Source organism: Rissa tridactyla, chromosome 4, assembly GCF_028500815.1.
Source record: "Rissa tridactyla isolate bRisTri1 chromosome 4, bRisTri1.patW.cur.20221130, whole genome shotgun sequence".
NCBI lineage: Eukaryota > Metazoa > Chordata > Aves > Charadriiformes > Laridae > Rissa > Rissa tridactyla.
Window position 1 is genome coordinate 44,597,005 of NC_071469.1, and position 25,479 is coordinate 44,622,483.

At 44.6% G+C, this 25,479-nt stretch overlaps 1 protein-coding gene across 10 annotated transcripts in view; it reads right to left on the reverse strand.

Moving 5' to 3' along the window:
• Nucleotides 1–6,956: 6,956 nt before the first annotated feature.
• LOC128908283 (acyl-coenzyme A thioesterase 1-like) overlaps nucleotides 6,957–25,479 on the reverse strand; it is a 70,822-nt gene continuing 52,299 nt past the window's right edge. For 9 of the 10 annotated variants that reach the window (XM_054198152.1, XM_054198149.1, XM_054198153.1 and 6 more), the window contains 9 exons: nucleotides 24,380–24,516; nucleotides 22,601–22,823; nucleotides 21,890–22,007; nucleotides 20,697–20,834; nucleotides 19,379–19,483; nucleotides 18,548–18,733; nucleotides 15,363–15,529; nucleotides 14,638–14,824; nucleotides 6,957–11,604 (listed from right to left, as the gene is read on the reverse strand). In XM_054198152.1, the coding sequence (XP_054054127.1) occupies nucleotides 11,360–11,604; nucleotides 14,638–14,824; nucleotides 15,363–15,529; nucleotides 18,548–18,733; nucleotides 19,379–19,483; nucleotides 20,697–20,834; nucleotides 21,890–22,007; nucleotides 22,601–22,823; nucleotides 24,380–24,516 (1,506 nt within the window). In that variant the 3' untranslated portion in view covers nucleotides 6,957–11,359. Of the gene's footprint in view, nucleotides 11,605–14,637; nucleotides 14,825–15,362; nucleotides 15,530–15,944; nucleotides 18,734–19,378; nucleotides 19,484–20,696; nucleotides 20,835–21,889; nucleotides 22,008–22,600; nucleotides 22,824–24,379; nucleotides 24,517–25,479 lie in introns of those variants that run through there. The other variant, XR_008465895.1, reaches the window with a different exon arrangement.

Sequence of the window (25,479 nt, forward strand, 5' to 3'; positions counted from 1 at the left end):
GAAAACGAGGTTGATTGACCAGTCTGTTGGGAAGCTGGGTTGAGTAGGAATTATATAAGGTAGTCTTTTGGGAGAATGTGGGTAAAGGAAAAAAGCATGTCTAATAGTTTATTATCTGTATGAAGTCTCATCTTGTTCTTATTACACTATTGGCCTTTTTCACTCCTCTTAAATTTCTATAGCTGAACAAGATGTTAAGTGCACACAAATTACCAAATTTTATCTCCACAGTGCACACAGCAAAGCCCCAGCATGATGCAGCAGCTGCAGTGCCACGAAGATGGGCCACCATATCAGTATGAGTCTGTTCTTTTCAGCAAGTAGTGTAACGCTTATCTTGAAGAGATACCACTCCTTGGGCTAAACACAGAAGTGTCAGTGGGATGGGACCTCTGGAGGTCTGTAATTTGGCATCTTATTCAAAGCCAAATAATCATCAGCACTTGATCAGATCAGGTATGGTTTTGTCTAGACAAGCCTTAAAAACCCTCCAAGGATGGCAATTCCTCAGTCTCTCTGGGTGACCTGTTTAGTGCTGCTCTACTCTGAGTGATTTTTTTTCCTAAAGTTTTATATGAACCTTCCAAGCCAGGACTTGTGCCTGTTGTCCTCTGCTATGTCGTACAGCATTACCAAGAAGAGCATAGACCCATCAGCTTTGTACCTGCACTTCAGCAGATGAAGGTGCTGTCATGCTGCCTTCTTTTTTGCCAAATTAAGCAAGTGCAACTCTACCAGCCTGCCCTCATAGGCTGTGTGCCCTCAAACCCCTCATCATCTTGGTAGCCCTCCATCACACCCACTTCAGTTTCTCTGCTTCTCCCTTGAACTGGGCATCCCCAAACTGGTCACCATATTACATGTATGCCCTCATCACTCCTGACTAAAGGGGGTTCAGCTCCTGACATAGCCCGTTACGCGGTTTGCTTTATTGGCAGCCCTTACCCATACTGACCATGGCCGCCACTGTGACTGACAGATGTTTTCAGCAGAGCTGCTACTCAGGCAGTTGCTGCTCAGTCTGTGCTGACAAAGGGGCATATTCTGCACCTGGTGCTGAGTTTCATACTTTTCCTTGGTCAACTTCATGAGATTTCTGTTGGTCCAATCCTCAAGTTTTCTCGAAGTCCTTCTGGATTGAAGATCTACCATTTGTCATGTCAGCCACTCCCTGGTTTTTTACTATTGTCCGCAAATGCACTGAGGATGTGCTCTACCTTGCTGTACAGCTTACTGATGAAGTGGTAGAACAATATTAGTATTTACCCCAGAATACTCCATTTGTCACCTGCCAATGTCCAGAAGTCTAGCCATCAATTGTTGCCATTGCAGAAGACAGCTCAGACAGTTTTCAAGCCATCTAACAGTCTGTTTATCCAGCAAGACTTCAACAACTTCTCAATGAGAATGCTCTTAGAGACAAGGGACAAAAGCTCTTACTAAACCTGAAGTATATTACACCTACTTTCCTCCACATGACCACATACCTGGTAATTTCACCATGAAGTGAAATCACATGGTCCGAGCCTGCTGTCCTCTTAGTAAATCTGTGTTGAATGTTCCTGATTGCCACCTTGACCTTCATCTGATTATCGCCTATTCCTTCATGTGCTTGGAATGAAGTCCAGGAGGACTTGCTTCATGGTCTCACCAGTGGCTGCAGTGAGGCTGATTGGCCTCGTATGTAGTTTACCAGATCCCTTCTTGCCTTCACATTAGACTGTGACCCATCATGAGAGACCTCCTCCTGCCACCATAATGCTTCATAGCTAGTAGAGCAGCAGTCCCATAGTCACACAGCCTGCTAGTGAAACACTTTCCCGAACATCTAGCTTCTCTAAGTGGCCCCTGATCTGTTGCTTCCCAAATGTTTGATCTCCCAGCTCCTTCCCTATCAGTGCTGCCACGCACAGAGGCCTGGGACCAGGCTTTACCTGCGAGTACTGAAAAAAGAGAGAAGAGGAAAAAAGAAAAAAAAAAGTATGGAATACTTCAGCCTTTTCCATATCTTCCATCACTAGGTTTTCTCCTCCATTTGTCTCCCTGGTGGGAGACACAGCAGAGAATTGAAACAAATTTAGAGTGAAAACTTGTGCAATAATGCTATGAAATTGCTGGATTAGGTGGCCAGGTGTGTTGAACTGAATCTTTTCCTACAGGGGACTAGACAAAACCTTCTTGATGGACGGTCGTGCACCCCCACACACGCAAGCCTGCACATGTGTGCACTTGTGTGAGGAGACACTCGTCTTCCAAACTCACGATCCCAGCAGCGATGATGTATTACTCGCTCCTTTTCAGTGGCTAAGACTGAGGACCGGAGCGTAAAGACGAGGTCACTGACCCCAGTTAAAGAAGTTATAAAGCCTTACACAATGGTGGAGAAACAAATTAAATTTAAAAATGTCTTTCTTTAAAAAGTTTTTTACTGTGAAATAAGACCATGGCCTGCAGAGATTTTTCTGGATAAAATGGTCTCATTCCTTTCCCAACATTTTGTTGCGTTGGAAACTAGATGGCAAGTCAAAAGTATATACCGAGAGCGGAATGATCATCTAATCACAACGGAAGCAATTTGCAGAAAAGCGTTGTCACCATTTTCAGAAATTGAACTGTAACAGCCCAGGTGGCCAGAGCTGCAGGCGTGTGAAAGGCATCAGCCTTTAAATTGTTTGAGCTTAGTATTGACAAATGAGTGGAATTAGATGCTGTCAGGTCCGTACCTCACTCGCAGGGATCGTCAGCCACGCCAAATTGCATTACTGTGGTCTTAGATGAGATCAGACTAAGAATAACTGCAACCTGATCCCCAGTCTCCGCAGATGAAAGATAATTGCGCTTAATGCTTTGTCTCGTCTTATGATGTTTTCATGCTCTGCTTTTGCCTTGAGGTGCTGACGTAAATGACCCATTGAGTCGGCTGTGCAGTTAGGGCAGCTCCAGCATAACAGATTTATTTTGTCGTGCTCTGAATGGCACTTTGCAAAGTCACAGCTATTGAACGTAAGCAGCAACCTCACTCTAGCATCCGACAAAAAAAAAAAAATAAAATCCCTTGGCAGCCACCTGAGCGTCACTCCCGGGAAGAAAGCAAATAAGAGAGCAGTTATTTCCTAATAAAAATGAACTTTTCAAGATTTGCCAGATTCTTACCGGGAAGACATTCAACCTTTCAAAAGTGATTCACACATTAGAAATGCAAAATGCCATGGAATTAAATGAGTGAGTGTGAGCTTGTCTTTCCACACCTGCCAATGTATCAGCACACTTTATGCTATTCTGCTGTAAGTCATTTTCAACAATAAAAAAAAAAAAGTAATGGAAATTATCCTCAGATCTGGGTGGGCTGTAATTTTGGTGGATCGAAAGCACGACTTTACTAAGGAAAAGTAACATTTGCAAAATTATTTTTGCTAAGCTATAAATAGCCAGTTTTCAAAGGTAGCTTCAGAGGGGTTGCACCTACCACTGTAATGGGCAACTAAAGAGGCAAACATCTCTTTTGCCCTTTGCCAGAGGGATGGGAGGGGAAGGGCGTGAAAAAAGTAGATCATGAGCTGGAAGCCTGTTATTATTACATGTAAGCATTTATTGCATTATTGCAAATGTTACTGAAGGATGAGTGGGGTTTGGGTTTCCAGGCATCCACACCCACAGGTAAGCTGGGGCTCACTAGTAATTAATAAATATATTTAAAATGCCTTAAAGCATTTTACACTGTGGTGTGGGTCTCTCAGTGATTTTCCCTAACAGGAGAGCTGTAGCAGCCTGCAGATCTCACCAGCTGCATTGCCCAGTCCTCGTGCTTTTTCCAAGCCTGGCTTCCCAAAGCAGAAGCCTCACACAGGAGAAGCCGCGTGATCCCAAACTGGGGCTCATCCGCCGGCGTACAGCTCTTGTTTCCTCATCCCTGTACTCCTGCATTTCAAGTCCCGTGTCCGTACCTGCACACCTCCATCTCGGCACTGCGCAGTGCACTGAGGAGGCAACTTAGGTGGCTCGAGCCATTGCTTCCTGCAAGACACAAGCTGCTGTTGCTCAAGAAGACTCTCATAATTGCCAGCGGTGACTGCTGAAAGTGTGGCTTTTAAGCTGGGGTGTGTGTGAGACATTTTGACATTGTTTATCCCGGAGAGGCCTTCCCAGCAGAAACCCCAAAGAGGCTGAGAGGAGATACAGGCTGTACAGCAGCAGCAGCAGGACCTCCCTTGAGACGCATCGGCAAGGAGGGGATGGTGTGCTCAAAGCTAACATTAACAAACTTAATCTGGCCATATATCTTCCAACAGTGCTGGCTGCCAGGGATCGGCTAGGAACAAACTGAAGCAATGTCACATAGTTTTATCTCAGGCGCTGGGATGAGTTTGGCTTTCCAGTCTTAAACTGATTGTGCTCTGTGATCAGATACTTCATTCTCTCCCTCTCCCTCCTGCAAATAACTCTTCTGCCACCAGGAACTGCTTTATATCCCATGAATGTGGATTACATTTTCTGTTAACAGTGTCATTGCCATTATTAAAACTGCTGCTTCCACATGCCCATGGTTCTCTTCAGGTTCTGCCTGGACCGGTCACACTGCACAATACACTGATTGGCAGACTATCATTACACACAGTTACAATTTTATGCTACTCATATCCATTAATTGGTTGTCGATGCTTGAAGCAGAAAGCTAAAATCCTGGCCCAAGTTATCATGCTGCCTAAACAGAGTATCTTGGCATTAGCATTAAGAGACCTGGTTACACGGGATGATACCTAAACTCTTCCACAGCAGGACTATCATAGGAAGCTGTGGGCTGTTTCTGGGAGGGGGGGAATCTTGCCTACTTCCTCTCTCTCCTCTGGTACCGAGCAGTAAATTGTTCTAAGGCTTTAGGAAAACACTTGCATCCTTACATATGGGGCATTGTAGAAGTGCAATGGGTTAAATGTCTATTACACATTTCCAGTAGGGAAATCCAGGCTAGACACATGTGACTGCTCCAGCTCTGGGTTCCCGCAGAAAGAAAATTCATGGTAACTGTTGTTCCGGGAGGGTGCAAGCCAGGAGATGCAGATTTTGCTCTTCCAAGGACTCTGAACAAGTGAAATAAAGAAACCCATGGAGATGCCAAGCAAGCGTGTGTGCCCGCGTACATCCCCACCGCACATACATGCACCCCCCCCCACCCCAACCCAAAACAAACCCCTATCAAATTCAATGTTTATGAATATCATGGTTTAGCCCAGAACATCTTTAAATCCCTTAAGCTTTCCTGCTGCCCAAGGGAGGACCTGCAAGCGCAGCAGCGAGCCTTCCTGACCACCCCGATGCCCTAATTCCTGCCCAGGGCCAGCCCACGCGTGTCCCTCTGCCACAACTTAGTCCAGGGGCACGTTTCCAGCATTAGCCACTGCGCAGCACCGAAACCCATTAAAAACGCCAACAGGGGCAATTTAGCAGGACTTTTTATACGCTGTAGGTTAGACAGGTTTTGTTGTTTTGGGAAGTGGAGGTTTTGACCCGAAAATAATGTTATTTTTTCCTTTGCCCACCCCTTTTGCCACCACAAAACTAATTTTTCTATACAACAGGGCTGCTTAGGGTCATTTTTCTCTTACGAGGTTTTATGTGAATGGTGTGTTAGCAGCGTGCTATACCTGGAAATTGTTAGCAGCTGTGGACAGTAAATTCCTCCTTTCTCTTCAAGAAGGGAAAACTTAGCGGTTTGTGTGGTTTTAGACGTGTAGCTCTCCCCAGGAGCAGAGACGCAACTGCCAGTGCTCTTCCAGGGAGAAGCCCAAGCCTGGAAAAACAGCACATGGCATAGGGCTGCTGGTGGCTTGGGCTTTTCTTTTACTGTGCTTCAGCCTGGATGTGCAAGAGGATTCAGCTGAGAGTCTCCTCTTTATGTACTTTATATCCTTATGCCTAAGAGGTATAGTAATACAGGAGAGTGGCAGGCATGCAATTAAAGCTGGGCGTGCGGTTTTGTCATGAGACCAAACACTCTCACGTCTGAGGGGTCCATCCCCCTGTAATGGGCTCATAGAGACCACGTTCCAGCTCTCTGAGTCTGAATTTGGTTTTTTTTTTCACCAGTCGGGATGAAGCAGAGCAAATCCAAAAGGAAAAGAAAGAGATTCCCGGTGCGCCTCGAAATAACACGCCGATGAGACCGTTCACCTGAGACCCAGACTCAAGTCCTGGCTAACGAAGGAGTGATCACATCAAGCATCCAGCATGAGATGGGGTCTGTTTAGCCCTTTTTTGCTTAAATATCCATCTACTGGTGCAACCATTTGGATTTTAGGCTCTACTTGTTAAGGTACAGTGCAATCATGATGAAGAATATCTTTTTTTTTTTCCTATTTATCTCTGTTTCTAAGCCAAAGAAAAGTTACCTAGAAAAGCTGGTGAGAAATGGCAGTACTTTTCACCCAGGACAGCGTAGTGACTGAGGGCTCTTCCCTGAGCAGTGGAAGCTAAAGCTTCAAGTCCTGAACTCCTCTGACAAGGACTTCAGCCTCTGCCCTTTGTTAGCCAGCGTGAAGCACAGTTCTTGCTCCTTGCGTGCAGGCGTCTCCTCTGCCTTGACCAATTTTCCAGCAGGAGGGAAGGAGGGTGCATAACACCACGTTTATGTAAATACTTTATGGGTACATGCAACATCTACAGTTTAAATGTGTGTTCAGACAGATTCAGGTCAGTCACTCTCACCCAACAAGGTGATTTAATCATTACTATTTTTTTGGCTAGTCCAGCTCACTCATCTGCTGTACCCCCTGCTGCAGCCGCTGCCTGTCCCGAAAAAATACAGTAAATGAAAGTAATGGGAAACTGGTGCATTTTCCTTTATTCTTGATCATTTTTAACTGCTTTTACAAAAAAAATAAAACTTCCTTTTTTTCAAACTTAGGTATTTTAACCTCATCATTTAATCAATAACAGTAAAGTCCAGTGAAAGGCAGACTTCTGTACGCGTTTGAGAGTACACAAGAGGCAAAATAAAGCTGTGCCTTGGCAGTGGCTCAGTACAGCTGCCTTCCTACCCTGCCTTGGGCCGTTCCACCAAACAGGGTTTTACCACAGGAGGTAGATTTTGTTCCACTTTTTTCCAGGCTCTCAATGCCTTTGTAAACCAGAACAACTTCCCTCTGGTTTTTCCACCCAGTCTTGAAACCAGTAAATGCCCTACAAAGTGCTGAGCCGGCATCTAGCATAAATAGTGCTAACACAAAGGGGGAAAATGTAGCCTTGTGTTTAAGCGCATAAAGACTTTCATGGGTCTGGTGCTCCTTTGCAATATTTTATTTTTAATTAATATATTACTAAACGGATAAAAGACACAAGCAAGCAATTTCTATAAAGAGTAGCTAACAGTTGTAAGAACTTTTGTTTCCTTTGCATTTGGCAGCAGATAGCAAGCTCTGTATTCGTGGGGGTTTTCCAGCAAAATGTTCATCTGAGAGCAGGGATCTGGGGTGCATTTCGGATGAGTTTTGGGGGTTTTTTTTGCACGCGTGAATTCATCTTCAGCGGTTAAGCAAACATAACGCCAGAACAGCAAGGCCTGGTTTATGACCGTGCCATGCGCCTTTTCACACACGCCTTGTTATGGTGAGCCGCAGAGAGACAGCTTTCTCCTCCCAGGGCCTGCTCTGGTCTTCGTGCCCTCCGGTCAAGCAGCCATTTGACAGCATGTGGCACAAGGCCAGGCAAGACTGGGGAGAAGGAACAAAACGTACAGCCTTTAGGGGAACAAACACACGACATTTCAGTGGCCCGTTCCCTTAGACTCCATGCACACCCTAAAGGAAGCAAGGACCAAGGCGCAGACCTGTGCGCAGGTCACTCATCAGCCGTACGTCACTGCAACTACAGTTTTGTGGGTTTGGGGCTGTGCAAATTCGCGTGCTCTGAGCCAGAGCCCAGGTGTGCTTTGGGGGACAGCATGTGCCAGCCACCGCTTCCCAACAAGCTGCATGGATAAGGCTGTGCCAGGTGCAGGTACCTCCACCCTGCAGAGGCCTCCAGCAGCCTTTGCCCTCACAAATGCCCTCCAGGTCCTCCTGCCACACCATCAGGCCAGCAACACACTCCCTCAATGTCATGCTACAAAAACAAAACCAAAAAAATATGAAAGCAAGAAAAAAAAACAAAACAAAACAAAACAAAACACCAAAACCAAACACTTTTATGGGCAATGATACAGCCCTCACATAATTTCAGGCTCTGAAATGCAAAGATATATTTCAAAAAACTATTATAGTTTAAGGCTACAGGGGTACCACGTGGGTCCCCAAGGAGATCAAGGGGCACAGGCTTGCTGTGCCTCTTGGCGGCAAGATAAAACAGCAGTCCCCAGCCCTACTTCAAGTGTTGGTGCAACCTTGGGTGACAGTTCCCCTGGCAAAGGGGGAGTCACGCCACCTTCCCACCTCCTTCCCTAGCCACAGGTAGCTCCCCAGCTCTATAACAGGGTTCAGCAGTCCCTCAGAAAAGTACTCTCCACTGATTGTGGGTTACCCGAAAACTCTGTGCGGGGGGGGGTGTTTTTGACTCTTTCACATTTTAGTGGGCATTTCCGTTTGCATCAGCAGCACCACGAACGCACCAAACATGCCCCAGTTATGGGTCTGTGCAGCATTTCGGGAGACCCGATCTCCTCAGCGTGGCCGAGCCACCTCGCTGCTGGGCACGTGCTGCCGAGGTTACGGATCACTCACTGTAGCCCACGAACAAAACAGGGATGTCTTTTTGCAGCAGCAGAGCGTAAAAATTAGGTAGATGAGGTAAAACAGTGTTCCTGTGTACGATGTGGATGATGTGTAAACAAAAGGCAATTACGTAACATCATTGGTGGTCTTGCTCCTGACGAATCTGTGGTATCATCTCAGCGGGGGCTGCCCTGAATCTCTGTTCCTGGAGGCCAAGTCTTCCAGCTTCAGTTAGATACTGGTTTAGTGTCAGAAGAAATCCCAGGATGTTGTGGGGAACACCAGTGTCCCTCACCGAACTCAGTCCTTTAACCACTGCAGCAGAAAAGCTGCTGCCGGCTGCTATCACTGGGGCTCCTCACAAGTCACTCAGCCCCCAGCCCTCTCCTCCAGCTCAGCCCTTCGCACCTCCTGTGTAACAGCACAGCGCTGGACGACATGAGCAATAATTCGGCACACCAACACAGAGAGGGCATGGAGACGGGCGGCATGGTGCCGTCACTCGCTCCTTGTCCATCCTTTCCGCTCCCACTGCCCGGCTGAGGCGAGCCAGGGCTCAAACACCCAGTGGCTGTGGGGCCACGCGCCGGAGCCCAGGTGAATGAGGGTGCAGCAGACCACAGGAGGTGGAAGCACCCAGCCTCCGCGCAAGTCATGCTGGAACCAGATTTTGCTCTGTGCAAGTGGCTTATAGGAAGGGGTTTCTTTATAGGACCAGACAGAAGAGCATGAAAACAGTGCGCGCCCTGAGCAGGGGGTGCACACAGCCGCCTGTGCTTCTATGTGCATGTACCTGCAGCACGGCATGCGGTGCCAGGACGTGCTGCTCTCCGACGTGGAGGTAACAGATCCTGCTGGCAGGACTCTTTTCTGAGGTAGCCCCCTGCTGCCATCTCACCCTTCAACTCAAAATGGCTCTTTACGGTTTTTTCTTGCAGCCGGTATCCAATTAGTTCTTATCTTCTCCTGGTCTGAATTCAGTCGTACAGTTGCATTCCAGCTGTTAAGACTCCTCAGGTTCTGCACAGTATTCCTTAGCTCAGTAAATAAGCATTGTAGAAGGAATATTGCTGAGGCTCATTCCTTGACACTGCTTGCAGCAGAAGAAGCGTTGAGTAGATGCAGGGTTCAGGCAATGAAGCCTTTTGTAAATGCTTTCCTTCTGAGCTTGAATACTGTCTGCGTAGACCAAAAAGACAGACCCCTGTTTCTCTGTCTTATTTTGGATTTCAAGTAAAACTAATTCTAGATATCAAGTAAATTTCCAACACAGAAGAAATATGTAAGATTGTCCGTGGGCCTCCCGATGAATATGCTGTGTTTGTATTAATAAACCAGAAGCAGGTCCAAAACCTTCAGTGCTATGAAGTCTGGAAACTTCTCTGACATCTGTAGGGCTCTGTTTTGTAGTGATCACCGTCCTTCCCTACCATCCTTTAAATATAGAGGAGAGCTATAAAGATGTTCCAAGCTCCTAGTTCAAGGCAATGTCTTTCACTGCACTCCAAAGCAAATGAAAACCAGGCGTCATTTTTCCAAATATTTTCCTCTCGCAAGGAGGTGTGATAAAGAATTTCCTTTTTTTTTTTTTATTTGTGCTCTATTTTAGTGTAGCACCTATTAAAAATACCTTGCTTATGATGTTAGGGATAGAAGATTGTGAAGGGAAAAAAGTCTTCTGGGTGTGAAAATACAATGGCTATGCACTCTGTTAGTGAGTTATGTTATCCTACATTCAGTTTGCATATGTAAGGAGCACCAGCTTATGTCTTGGTCATGATTATTAAATTAAATGTACTTGAGTCTATGGTAGTTACTCCCCTCAAGTTTCTGGTATCAAAAGCTCGTTTCAGGTTCTTGACATTTTAAAGCATAAAGGCAATACCCGTATAAATCAATATAATCACTCACGCCTTATGCAGAATTTTTCCTCCAGCCAACGCTCAAAAGAACCGTACTCACTCTCTGCAGCTAACGTCCTCTCTCTTTGAAATGTAACTGCCCCCCTCGTGGCAGTCCGGAGCAGCGTTTCTGTGCCAAACTCTTGCAGGGGAATGGAAAAAAGGAATAATTTCTAAATCAGCAAGGGGAATCGGCCAGACAGAATGCAATTGTCCACGTTGCAGTTTGGCCGTTGTTCACCGATATATATGACTCTTTGGCCTGACTTCAAAGCTGAGCCCACCAATTCAGTGCAAATTCTAGTTGCTCAGCCTGTCTGAAAATCTGGACATTACTGAATGCAAATGGCCAGGACTTGGTTTGTAACGAAGCATTGAAAAGACACCGACAATGGGCTCAGGATTGAGGGGACAGGCGCATACAAAGAACTATCACTATCACCACCACCATATTCTATAACATCGGGGAGATCCTGGAAGGCCTCTGCTAACCAGGACCCTAATTTCTTAACAAGTAAGACCACAGTGTGAGGCTTCTGTGGTCTGAAAACTTGGAGGAAGGAGATTAAATAAACCCTTTTGAAAGCTAGGAACTTGAACAAGGCAAGATGAGAAATGTACAGGTTTCCTCAGTTTCCTGCAAATAATGAACACTGTGATGTGTTGGAATGTGACTGTGACATGTTATAATGTGACTGTGATGTGTTGGAATGTGACTGTCATAGCCTTCAGTGGGGAACAGTGCGAAAACCCAGCCTAGTGGTATCCAGCTCCAGAGTGGCTGGGGAGATACCCAGTCCTGCTGCTTCTCCTCCGTTCCACAGCACTCCGGATTGCCTGGAGGAGCAGGTCTTTGTTATTGAGGATGTTGTATTTGCTCAGGTTCACGAGTTTGTCAAAATTTTCGGAGGAGTAGATTAGCCTAATGAGGTAATAGGGTGAGCAGTTGTTGTCCAGATTTACTTTGCCTTCTTCCATCTCTGAGTGACAGCGCTTTACCCCTGCAGAGAAAGACAAAAGCCACCACAGTGAGCTGAATCTGGAGCACACAACACACGGTGTTGGAGAGGGACCAATCTGCTTGGCAGAACCCGCTGTTAACAACAGCTTCCAGGAAAGACTGCACCCTCCTCAGCTTGAAAGAGCCATTCCTGGTCAGCTTTCCCAGCCGCTCTCCTTCCCGCTCCTGCCAAAGCTCAGACCTGGAAATCCCTCAGCAGGGCTGGCAGGAGTCATTACCTTCCCCCTTGTCCTGCCCCTGCAGTCATTCCTGGGCAGCGTGCCCCTGGGTCCACATCCTTTCCCAAACCCTACAAGACTGATTCTCAGACAAGCCACATGCCTGTAACGCCTTTCAAAATCCATGATCAAACCTCACTAAGCGTTGACGAGAGCGTATCTATCTCCCTGCAGCCTGAAACAAACATGCCCAAACCATAAATGTATTGTGAGATGACTGTCAGCAGGGCTACAAACAGACTGCTGAGATATTCCTTACGATGTCTACAACCACATGACAATGACACGTGAATTTTGCTTGAGACACTGCAGGTTTTGGTCTAATCTAGTGGTTTCTGGGCAGTGTGATCTCAGGGTGATGGGCGCAGGCTGTCACTACAAGTGGCTGTATTAAAAATGTCCAAGTTTTGCTGCACTGAGCCTCCCAGTATTCGGAGAGCCATATTATCTGTGCTATCCACATCCAGATACAGCTGCGTATGCCTCAAGCACACAAAACCAGAGTCTACAGTTGCATTGTAAATGGACACTTCACAAGCTGATTCTCTTTTCTAAAATTTAAATAGTTAAAAGCAAGAAAAATCAGTGCCTACATTCCACAAGGTGTCTCTCAGCCATCTAGAAATGAAAAGCTCCACTGCTAAACTTGAAATCTGCGTAAGCAGGTTGCCAAGGGCCCTTCTCCCCCAACCACCCACGTTAGTTGCTGGCTGTCAGCTTGATTGATGAATCACCGGCTGCTCAGAGACATGCAGGTGAGTGTCACAGCTCACCAATTTGGGCCCGGAGCACCAAGAAGCTGCAGCAGCTGCTTTCCTCTGCATAATCTCATCCATCTTTCATTCAGAGAGACTCTACAACACTCACCTGTGTCACCTGCTAGCCACTGCTCAATGGCAATATCTCACCATCTCCAGCCTCCACCTAACAAGCCTCGTTCCCTCTATGAGTATCTCCTCTGTTCATCCACAGAGTTTCTAAACATGATTTTATGGGTGTATCTCTTACTGCACATATTCTCTGAGCATTAGTGAACATCACAGCAGAAAAGGAGCTTTACTTAACCTGTTTTGCTGCTGTTCATAACCTTCCCCAAATGTTCCTGCAGAGACATGTGTTGTGCTGGGGTCCCAGTACCACAATGTAATTTTGGATAAAGCTGGAAGGAGAGTGAGTGCTCTGCCTGCTGTGTTGTGCAGTAGCGAGGGAGAGCAGAGGTTCCCCATGGCCTGATAATTCAAAAGGTGGTGTGAGAGATACTTCAGGGTTTCATTGCTGTAAGAGCTCCGGCACGGAGGAGGGTCTCAGGTTACGGAAGTCAGACAGCAGAAGCACCAACAAGGTACTGCCGGTCTGATTTTTGCAGAGTATCCCACAAGCTGTTGGAAAACCCTAGTCTGTACTGAGGCTCTCTTTTTCTAACGCGGCCTTCGTTGCTTCGTGTCTGCGTTCAAAGACAACACCTGAGGGCAGGCCCCCCTGCCCAGGGCCTGCTGGGCCTCCACACAGAACCAACCCAACTGCTTATGTCCCCACAGCAATGCCGTCTGTCGTTGAATTCCCTGGGGAAGGGGAGGAAGGATATGAGCTGTGTTACCTGGGAAACTTAGGGTCTTGCTGTCTGTTAATCATGTGCGCAGGGCTGCCAAACGCATGCGCAAAGCTCTTCAGCAAGCTCAGGACAAGGCCCTTCTCTGTGAGCTAATACAGGCTTTCCCTTGTGTACACCACAGACTAACGGAGCTTTCCTGGCAGCTGTTTCTACTCACTGTCTTTTAGTAAAGGAAGTAACCTCCTCCTCCCACAATGCTTGTACCAACACTGTATAATGGCTAGGCCAAGGCAGGACTATCAGTAACTTTTATGGTTCTTACCCTTATACCAACTAAACATTGTATCCCCTCCACCTCCTACTATTTATGTTTCTGAACACGTTCACAACAGAATTACTTGAGCCAGCTGTTAGCAGCCACGTGCCCATTCCTTCTGCTCTGACACTTGGGACAAAACCATCACTTTTATTATTGCTGGAGAGACTTGCTAATTCTCTCCATCTAGATGGTGGCTGGCACAAAGACATGAGAGTATGGGAGAAGCAACCAGTGCCCAGCCTGTTTACTTACTGCTAGGTCTCCAATCGATAGGGGGAAGGCGAGGGAAGGAGGCGGCAGATGTTCTTGGTGTCTTGTGGATCAAGGAGGAATTCTGGCCCTACCTTTTCCCCAGCATCTCACAATTGCAAGTGCTGCCTTCTCCAGTATTCCTTGCAGTGTGGGTTGTGGCTTAAAGCCTTGTTCTGTCCTGCGTCTTACTCAACATCACTGAGTCTGCTGGAGTCGGCTAACCTGCCTCTTGAGCAGTACGTGGGGGCTAATCAGTAGAGACATGGACCTGCCTCAGCTACCTCTGTTGCATCATGGTTTACTGGATGAGTTTCACTCTCTATGTGGAGAACACCATCCCAGTTTTGGTGAGAATGTTAACATGACTAGGTTAACAGGAAAAGAGTTGACACCTCCTTGTCCCCTGCCATGGTGGAAACTCAGGTACTTTGAGCTGAATGCAGTAACCTAAACCCGTCCTGACAGATGAGTGGGCATGCTCATTCATAGCCCAATGGAAGAGGCAAATATACCTGTATGACTGTGATGGGCAGGAGACAGGATGGTCTCACTCACAAAAAGGCTGTGCCCTCACTTAAAATTATTGCTACAAAGGACAAATAAGATCCGTGCTGTGGAAAGACAAATGGCCTGAACTCAACTAGAAAGTATAGTTTTGTTGACTGAACTTACCAGGCTCCTTGAATTCCTTAAAGGTGTCATTCACCAGGGGAAAATGAATTACTATGGGTGCTCTGGGGTCCTCTGCGTCCGAAAACACGTAACATTCCTTTGGGTTCTTTTCATCTTCTTTACTTAGCTCCACTTTGGGGAATGGGATTTTTTGTATCTTGCAATATTTGTATGTCATCTCTAATTGCTGTGGACACAGAATGTCATTGCATTAAAGCTCACACTGAGACAAGAATCAGGTTTACTGAGGTATCCCAGAAATACTATGACAGCTTAATTCAGTCCCTAGAATCCCTCTGCAATGAATGTCTAGTTCAAAGTAGCCACAGTATAACCCTACTTTCTGCCACCACTCACCACAAGTCAGAAGATGCTTCTTATCACCCTATAAAGTGAGGGAATAGAGGGAATGACCAAAAGCCACACTTAGAATCTGTCATGAGGACAAACCAGGAGAGATCAAGGTCATGTCTCCAGCACCCAGTTGTCACTGCAGTTCCCTGAGGATCCTAGGAAGTGTATGCTCCAATACACTACAGAGAGAAGAGCCTAACAGTTTCTGTAGTTCTTGTCTTGAAGGAAGTTTCTTTCCTCCTCCAAGATTTGGTGACGGGTTTGCTTTTGTGTATATGATCAAGACTTAGACAGCCATTTACTTAAAAGTTTTAATGACACAAGAAGGTTTTACCAGGACTGCAAGGGGCAGAGCATGTTAATCTTCTCACCTTGAACACATTCCCCAAACCATAATCGAGTGAGATGATGACATCTACATTCCTCTCTGGCTTGAAAAGTGCTGCACCACTGGTGTTGATGAAATAGCCAACATCTATCAGGCAAAGATACTTCTGCAGCGGTGTCAGATTGTTAGGGAAACCATCCAGCACGGTGTCTGAAAAACATTATGAATATAGTTAATGGTGCATTGGTAGGAAAGGAGGAGTCAGTAATTCTGTCTGTGTTACGTGTTAAGGGCAGCCCCTTGGTTGCCCTCAAGACCAGGCTCACCTCCCGCCATAGTGCGAGCCCACAAACGTGGCCTTAGGAGCACGCCCTCCAAACTGCACGTCTGAGCACATCTGGCCTGTTGCCACACTCCCCCAGGCACACTCACAAAGGCAGGCGTGAGGCAGCCAGGCAGAGGGCAGGTGAGACACAGACTGCGCTGGCCTCACAGCTGCTCTGGGGAGTGATTTTTCACAGAATACAGAATTTAGCCGATTTTTTTTTTCCCCCTAAGAACTGGGAAAAATGCAAACAACAAAAACAATTTCATAGTGTAGCAACAAATCTAATGAATGCAGTACCTCACTGCACTTTTGTATTGCTCTTTTTTTGCTTTTGCTTTCTCAGGATTAGACTCCGCTCCCAGGGTGAAAAGATCTGACTTCAACCTGCTTTCAGTGATCTCTCATATAAATTATCTTAGCCATGCTGCAAAAAAAAATACCAAATCATGCACACAGCATCCCCTACCAACAGCTTAAAATATTGCTTGAATATTTTAACATATCCTCACATTAACACCAAAAAGAGCCAAAAGGGGGTTATACCAAGTGGTGAGTTGAGATCTAAAGCCAGTTTATGATAGGTGGACTCTTATTTCTTTGCTGGCAACCCCACCTGTAGACAGCAAGTCCACTATTGTTCCCCCGGTACCATTTCTAGTCCTACATAATAAGAATCATTTTGCCATGGTTTTAAATATCAAAATAGTGGTTTAGGAGTGTTCCTCAAGTTCACAACATGAGGTAGCAAAATCCAGGGCAGAACCCTTGAGCCTTAAATCATTTGTGCTTAGGTAGTTTAAGAAACTGTTGATCACAGAAATACTGCAGGTAAGTTCCAACATTTCACTTCTTTCGATCTCTCTGCCTCCTTGGCCTCATTCTGTAGCGTTAAACTGTGCAGAATAACTCCAGCTTGTTCCGCAGCCTGGAATATTTGACAGCAGCTTGAAGAAATAACTCATATTTTTTCCATTCCCTCACTGTCAGGTCTTTACAAAATTATTTGCTTATTTTAGCATTCATGGCTGCTGGGAATTCACAGATTCTGCTGTAATGAGAGACATTTGCTTGCAGTCCCCCACAGAAGAAACAGAGCGTACTTTTTAGTTTTATTTGGCCTGGTGAATATTTTTAGTTGAAATTCCGTTACCTCCATTTTCTTATCGTGGAGCTGGAACTGTGCAGCATTTATTCATGGCTGGATACATAAATTAGAAGTAGGCATTTTCTTGGGAGAGTGTTTTCTTCCATCTCACACCAAAAAGGACTTTAAAGAAAGTCCTGCCTCAGGAATTCCCTCGAAAGCATGAACCCTACTGTAAATGCATTACGCTAATTCCAGGCCATGAGTTCTCAAATTTCTCAGCATGAAAATCAGGCTTTTCACATGGCATTTAAAGACTTGTTTTAATGTGTCAGTTAACCTGAGCTGCAGGGAAGCCTTTAAAACACAGCTACATTCTGGAGACTTCACCTACCACGAGACTAGCATTTCTCCTCACAGAGCTGGCATCTCCTCTTGCTCCTAGCGATGGATCATTACCTGGTTTTAGCTTGGTCTAATGCAGGCAGCCAAAAGAGGATACAAAATCTGCTAATTTTTCCCACTCCAGACTTTATGCTTTCCACTTATTTTACTTTATCTGCAGAATATCTACCCTGAGGTAGTCTTTAGTGTCCCTATGCTCCCTTCCTCCAAATCCTCCTTGCAATCTGCTTCTACCCATGTGCCTTTACAAAACTAGTGAGCAAGTGTAAGGAAAATTATTTTTTGAACATTTACTGACCGACAATTTTAGCCTTCATCCACCTTCTTAAGCTACTTGCTCGCTCCTTCTCTCACCCACCCTTCTTATGCTACTTGTTTTCTCCTTCTCACTTGTTTTCTTAGAGCAGACTCTTTCAGGAAATAGACTTTTTGCTTACTGAACGTTTTGAAAGCACCTAGCATGCTGTGAGCTCTGCCTTAATCCACAAAATAGCTCCACCATCTCTTGCCATTGTCAGCAAACCACGTAGCAATGGCAGCCAGGGACAAAAAGTGTTGTAACTTGCATGAAACAGAGGAGAGAAAACACAAGTTGCCAAAGAGAAGAACTCAGAGGAGGCAGACAACACATGTTTTCTTGATGAAGTCAGATTAACCTAAATAACGTGGGGTCCTCCCATGCTGCTACCCGCTCATAGAATAAATAAGGATGCTGGGATTACAGGAAGGTTTGTGATGCGCAAAACCTCAGCTCCATCACCTTGCTATCATTTCACAGATTGTTTCATAGACCTTGAGGTTAAAATGTGACTCTTTACTTTGCCTACCCGCAGAGCACAGGCCACAGAAAATTGCTGTTCAATTTATACATCAAGTCTACGCATTCTGTTTGTTCAATATATACAGTCTAAACCTATCTGGCTTTAACTTTCTGTGGTTGGATCATGGTATTTCTGTTTCTGAAGGGTTAAAGAGAGGTCTCTGGGTGGATAAATCATCAGGCAGAAATACCACACATACGGGCAACCACATGCTTGCAGCCAGTGCTTTCCTTCATCTGATCCACATAATCACCTGCTATTTTATGCTTCCAGTGTTACCTTTGTTTCTTGACCTTAAAAGATTCTAACTTTTCTGAATCTTTTGACTACTGTACCTATGCAGAGTGACAAACTTCTGTAGAACAGCATGCTTTGACACAAATTACAGATCTCTTCAGGAGTTGAAAGAGTGGCCCATAGACTAGTTAATTAACCTGTTACCCTAAAGAAACAGACAGCATGGACATAGTTCCATATCAGTAGATTTCCAAACCCTGAGAAAATATCTCTAAATGGGAAATTTCCAAAGTCTAAAAAAAAAAATCTGAGATGTTACCTGCACACTGCAGCTAACTCTTTGTTGCAGTTACCTTTCCATTCAATAAATTTTTTCTGATGGATATAATCCTTATGAAATTCTAAGCCTCTCAGGAAGTTATGCGACTTTCCCAGTAGTGGACGCTTGGTCATAATGTCCTGAAACATTTCATACAACTTCCCTGACAAACAAGACGGAGGCTCGATGATAGTGACATCCTCCTCAGGGGAATGCTTTTCTGAAATAGAGAAGGAACTGTGAGAAAACACATCAGCAATCTGTTCTGCTGGGCACCTTTCCTGGCTCGCTGCCCTTGCTGTCTTCCTGTGTGTCCCTCCCCTCCCAGTTTCTTGCAGTCTGCTTGAAAACATATGCACATGACCAATCCCATTTAAACAAAGAGATATTTGGTTTTGTTTAAAGCAAGCACAGCTTTTGTCTTTTACTCTTTCAAATGACACACTTGCTTTGTACTTTTGCCTATAAAGAAGTAAAAGTAACCCTCTCATTTGCAGTCACGGGAGGAGTCATTCAACAGACCATGAGCAAATTTTAAATGAAAAACATTTGTAACTAGCATGAAGTGTGCCTCTGGCACACTTCATGCCTCTGGTTAAAAAAAAATAAAATAAAATAAAATAAAATAAAATAAAATAAAATAAAATAAAATAAAATAAAATAAAAATATCACATAGTGATCATTCTGATACAGGTCAAAACCATGCTGGAAAATCCAGAGTGAGGCAACACAACATGCGGTAATTTAGGCAGAATATGTGAGAGATTATTTACAAACAGTAGCAATAGCGTATCTTTCTTGATCTTCTCCTGAATAGGAAACACTGTCTGGTCAAAAAAAAATTACTGATTTTGAAACTCTTACCTATATCTACCATATCTTTGGCCCATCGTTCCCAGAATTCATTTGAATTTGAGGACCAGTACAAGCCATCCAGCAAATTCCTAGTAAAGATGTTTGTCCAAAGACCTGTAAGTCAAACCACATGGAAAAATACTGCACCACCACACGTTAACCACTGACTATTACAAGTATCCATGCTACATATTATTGGTCCACGTGAACTGGCCCGGTCATGACACAGATTGAGCAGTAGGTCTCAGAGGGTTCAAACATACTGGTGTCAGCCCTTCAGTGCTCTTTCTCAAGAGATAACTACACACAGACCATTCACTGTATAGTACAGAGTAACACAGAGGTATCAGTCACCCAAACAACTTTTCAGAGTTTTCACTGGGTACTTGGGCTCTTGTGAAAGAAAGCAGGCTTTGAAAGCGTGATGAAGCCAATATAAGCTTAAGGCCCTCCTTTAAACTGATTTATTCTCTAAATTGATCTGAGACCCATTTTTTCCTTTCAGGCATGTTTTATTTCTGTGGAGTTCAACTGGTCCAGGACCAAAATAGAATTCATTCCATATGTGAGTCTGCTTTTGGAAAAGAACAAACTATCCTTTGTCATTAAGCCCCATGCCAGGTGCTCACATGAGGAACAAATCCAATCTCGAGCAGACTTCACAGTGAGGAAAATAGGATTTTTGTCTCCACTGGACCCTTGGTTTTGGTATCAAAAGCTAAAATTCTGACAAGGATTTACAATCTGCCCAGGGCAGATGGATTGCTCTAACTAGCTGCTTTTCCCCTTTTCACCTTTTGAGGCAGAACAGCCAGTCAAAGCAGTTGTTGAAGGTTAAAAGGGCTTCCTTCATCCTTATGGGCAGGGAAGATTAGTGACACCATTCTCAACCCACAAAGCTCAGATGGTTCTCATCTTTGTGGGTTGTTCTAGATGAGTTATATTTTATTTTCAGCTCCTTCCAGTTCTACCCCAGCAATGTGTTGCCTAGAAATATGGTTGACGAAATTGAAGAGCTGATGACTGGTCAGAGAAGGAAGGCTTATTATGTCCTCAACTTGCCTTCTCCACCTTCTTGTTTGGTTCAGAAAATGGGAAGTGGAACCTTGCTGCAACTTTCCCAAATCTGCCCAGGTTAAAAGGGAGGACAGGAGGAAAGAAGCTTCACAAAGAGCAGAAGTGTACAAAAGGGGTAAAGATCCCATTGAATCAAGACCTAGAGCAGACCTGCTGGCAAGGAGTGTTGTACACAGACCAGTGGCTAGCTAGCACTACCATGTAGTATTTCTACCATGTTGTGAATAACTGCATTGCACGGCTAGGTCACCTTCCAGATAGCAGATCCGAGATTCTGGCAGCTTCTTCACTCGCCTTCCCATGAAGAACTCACTGTCAAAATATTCTGAACGAATAGAGGCTCCGTATTTTGGTATGGCTACCTCGTAAGGAGAGAACTCGGCCCACTCTACAAAAGAATTGACACATGGCATATTTACTATAATAAAAATAAGAAAACAAAACCCTCCCCTGTGAATAAAACTATCCACAAGCTCCATGGATCTTGCTTGCCTCAGCAGCTCTGTACTATCAGTAGCTCTGTATTGCAAACTACATTGTCTAGTTCCATACAAACTGGGAGATGAGATGATTTGCATACAAAAGAAACCGGGTTTTTCACCTCAGAAAGAGTCTAATGTTACCTTCAAAAGCTCGGATTTATATTTCTATATAAAGATTCTGGAATCCCACTTGCCTCTCTAAATCAAGAGCATCAAAGGTACAACATTAAAGTGTGATCTAACTTGCAAGGAATGACTGGCATGAAACCTCTGCTAACCCAAACCTGTCAGTCTACATGATACAACAAAGCAGCCTGAAGACACATCGGCTCCAAACTAGAAAGTATCACAGTGTGGGCATGGCCGTGCACTCTCCAGACTGAAGCTGTCCTGTACAGGTATTGCAGTAGAACAGTAGCTATAAACCTAACCAAATATAAGTACAAAGTGTGGGGTTTCTTTCCAGTATCTGCTCGTTTTAATACCTTTTGTTGAATGTATCCTGTGTCCACTTAAAGGGTATCATACCCATCATAGCAATCATACTCCACTCCATTTTCATACCCTCATCAGTGTAGTATTTAGGGAAATGACAATTACATTTCACAGCACCTCTACAAACTAAGGAACCATCAAAGCCATTCCACAGGTGTGGAACTGAGGCAGAAAAAGATCACATGATTTGCCCACACTCATTCAAAGTGTCTGTGGCAAAACTAGAACTTCAGCCCAGATCTTCAGAAATGCCCTGTTTATGCATGAGGTTGTTATTCAGCAGATCTGCTCTTTCTAATCAACACCCAGCAGTTGGCAAAAAAGACAAACATTTTACTAAAAGATGAATACTGGGCCAGGGCAAGCAACAGATGTGTTCCCCTGTCATTGTACATGCACACACACCCTCCCTCCAAATTCTCTTTAGTCCCTACCCAGAGTCAGAAGAAACTTTGGGAATACTTACCTCTAAATTTGAAGGTACTGAACTTTTCCTCTTTCACATTGAGGACCGCATAGAAAGGCAATGGATTTTGTCCATGCTCCAATGCCTTGCGCTGGTCTGTGAGCTTGTACTTTCTTGGCTAATCAAAGAGATTAAAAAATCACAGTAAACCTCTGGAAGAGTGTAAAGCAAAAACACTGACACAATCTACCTGAGTATGGATAGACAACAGATGTTTTATAACCCAGAGGAATCTATGAGTCACATTTTTATAAGACACCTCTTCCTTCATGTTCCTGCACTTTCCCTCCTGGTTGCCTTTTTGATACCAAGTAACCTCTTCATTAATATCTAAGTGCCTTGATTGCCTGCATCCCACAGATCTTTACTAAGGCTGAGACACATGAGGACAGATTACTCTAGTTCTAAAGTGTCCAACTAGAAAAAGACTTTAAAAGACCTGACTTTTCAGGGGGAATCGCTCAGTTCTTTCTGAAAGTTTGCCTACTGAAGTTGCTAGCTGTTGGGCACCCTAGTACCGAGGCATCTTCAAACTATTAGCTCCCCTGGAAAATCCTGGCTATAAGATCCTCTGTCATTGTTTACTAATCACACTGGGGTGCCTCAGTCACTTTGGATTTGTTCCACACATTACATCATGCCCTCAAAGAATAAAGCTCTAAAGAAAATGAGTGGATGTTTCCCAAATATGTGGCAGGACCACATACATACCCGTTCATGTAAGAACATTTCCTGAACAAGTGACCACAGAGTTGTAAAAGATGACACATGTCCTGCTTTTGCCCTTTCAGCGAGTTCCTTGTGATAATACTTCAGATGCTCTATAGACATAAGGTTGAGCTTGCATTTTGTCACTTGTTCTTTTACTGCCTTAAGTGGTGCCTCCAGACTCTTCTGTGACCAGTCAGCATGCTCATACAGGTCTGCTAGGGTCCTGAAGAACAGAAATGTGAGAAAATCATCCATTTATTCAGATAATTTGGGAAAATTACTATATTTAACCTGCCATTTTAATCAAAGAAGAGAATCGGCAAACCTAAACTGAAGTTATGATCGAGAGCCAACAGTAATAGCTTTACCAGGGAATCACGGAATTTTTCAGAGTTGGAAGGGACCTCTAGAGATCATCTAGTCCAACTCCCCTGCTAAAGCAGGATTGCCTAGAGCACATTACTCAGGGCTGCATCCAGGCGGGTCTTGAAAATCTCCAGAGAAGGGGACTCCACAACTCCCTGGGCAGCCTGTTCCAGTGCTCTTGTCACCCTCACTGTAAAGAAGTTTTTTCTTATATTTGATCGGAACTTCCTATGTTCCAGCTTGTGCCTGTCACCCCTCGTCCTGTTACTGGGAACCACTGAAAAGAATCTGGCTTCATCCTCCTTAAACCCACCCTTTAGGTACTTGTAAACATTAATAAGGTCTCCCCTCAGTCTTCTCTTCTCCAGGCTAAAGAGTCCCAGCTCTCTCAGCCTTTCCTCATAAGGGAGATGCTCCAATCCCTCAATCATCTTTGTTGCCCTACGCTGGACTCCCTCCAGTAGTTCCCTGTCTCTCTTGAATGGGGGAGCCCAAAACTGGATGCAGTATTCCAGTTGTGGCCTCACCAGTGCAGAGTAGAGGGGGAGAATGACCTCCCTTGACCTGCTGGCCACACTCTTCCCTATGCAGCCCAGAATTCTATTGGCCTTCTTGGCGACAAGGGCACATTGCTTGCTCATGGATAATTTACTGTCTACCAAGACCCCCAGATCCTTTTCTTCAGAGCTGCTTTACAGCAGGTCCACCCCTAACCTATACTGGTGCCTGACATTCTTCCTCCCCAGGTGCAGGACCCTACACTTGTCCTTGTTGAACCTCATTAGGTTCTTCTCTGCCCAGCTCTCCAGCCTGTCTAGGTCACGCTGGATGGCAGCACAGCCCTCTGAGGTGTCAGCCACCCCACCCAGTTTGGTATCATCAGCTTGCTGAGCATACACTCTGTCCCCTCATCCAGGTCGTTGATGAATACGTTAAACAATACTGGTCCAAGTATGGACCACTGGTTACAGGCCTCCAACTCGACCCTGCTCCATTAATCACAACCCTCTGAGTCCTGTCACACAGCCAGCTCTCAATCCACCTCACTGTCCCCTCGTCTAGGCCACACTTCCTTAGTTTCCTAAGGAGGATGTTATGAGAGACAGTGTCAAAAGCCTTGCTAAAGTCAAGGGAGATGACATCTGCTGCTCTGCCCTCATCTAGCCAACCAGTTATAACATCATAGAAGGCTACGAGATTGGTCAAGCATGATTTACCCTTGGTAAATCCATGTTGACCACTTCCAATAACTTCCTGCTCTTGAACGTGCTTGGATATGACATCCAGATATGTAATATGACATTACATTCACTTATTAATAATGTAAGACTTTGAAAGAGATGCATCTCTCTCACTGTGTGGAAATGTAGTGTCACAGTCATTCCAAAAACAAATCTAATTTTCTATACGCACCATGTCGAGCCAGAAGCCCCGGTGACATAGGTAACACAGTCCAACAGATTCAGCTTCTGAAGAGCTAAGAGATGGCCAAACATAGCTGACATTGCTCTGAGGCCTCCGCCTGTTGCCATAACAGCTATTACTGGGACCTGTTCAAAACATAAGTATTATCTTCAAAAAGTTACTCAATTGCCTACTTGGAAAAGTGTAATTACAGCTCTTATAATTTCCTCAGCAGACTTCATTGGAGGACAATGAAATGAAATCTGCATTCAGCCAGCCTTTACCAATACCTTCTTTAAATTAACCTTCAGATACTCAGTGGGTTCCCTTAACCCCAAAGCTTGGATGAGTTTGAATATGCAGTGATTTTAACCTTCCTTCCTTCCCTTGTTCTTTATAATTGGAATTGCAATGATTAATAATAGATAATGATATTATTCTATTACAAATAACAAAAATTTCAATAAATGTAATTAAGAATGGATTCAAGAAAGTCCTAAGCAGAGTTCAGAAAAAATATATTAAGCAAACAAAATGATTCTTTGGACAGCATCCATTCAACAAATACAATTCCAGCAAGAAAATAAGTGTTCACTTAAAAATTCACCCTGGATCTTGGCAACAAAACATACTTCAGCTGGAGCTTGTTATAAAATGTTCTTTCTTCACCCTAAAGGATTTTGACTGTTTGTGAAAAGTGTTCTGAAAATGAAGAAAAAAATGTAAGCCTAAAGAAGGGACATTACAGCAATTTCACAAATATCTGTGTGAGGTGAATTTCAAATACTCCTGTTTCCCTACTTGGTTTGGGTTGTCTGGCTAGGCTGCGTATAAAACAATGGTACCAATGCCTCATATCTTGCTGACCCGCTGCTTCACACTGTTGGAAACTCTGGCTTTGAAGAGTGGTATAGTATGTCCTTGGGAATTTGACCCATTGAAAAGAATGGAGGCATGAATAGCTGAGCTGAAATTTTAGATGAGTATGGGGTACGCCACACTGAGAACTTCTGTTCCACTGCCATTCAAATCAATGGGTTTGTCATCAACATGCCAAAACTACTAGAAATTTGGTGGGGAGTTGTGCCAATCCTAATTCAATAGACCCA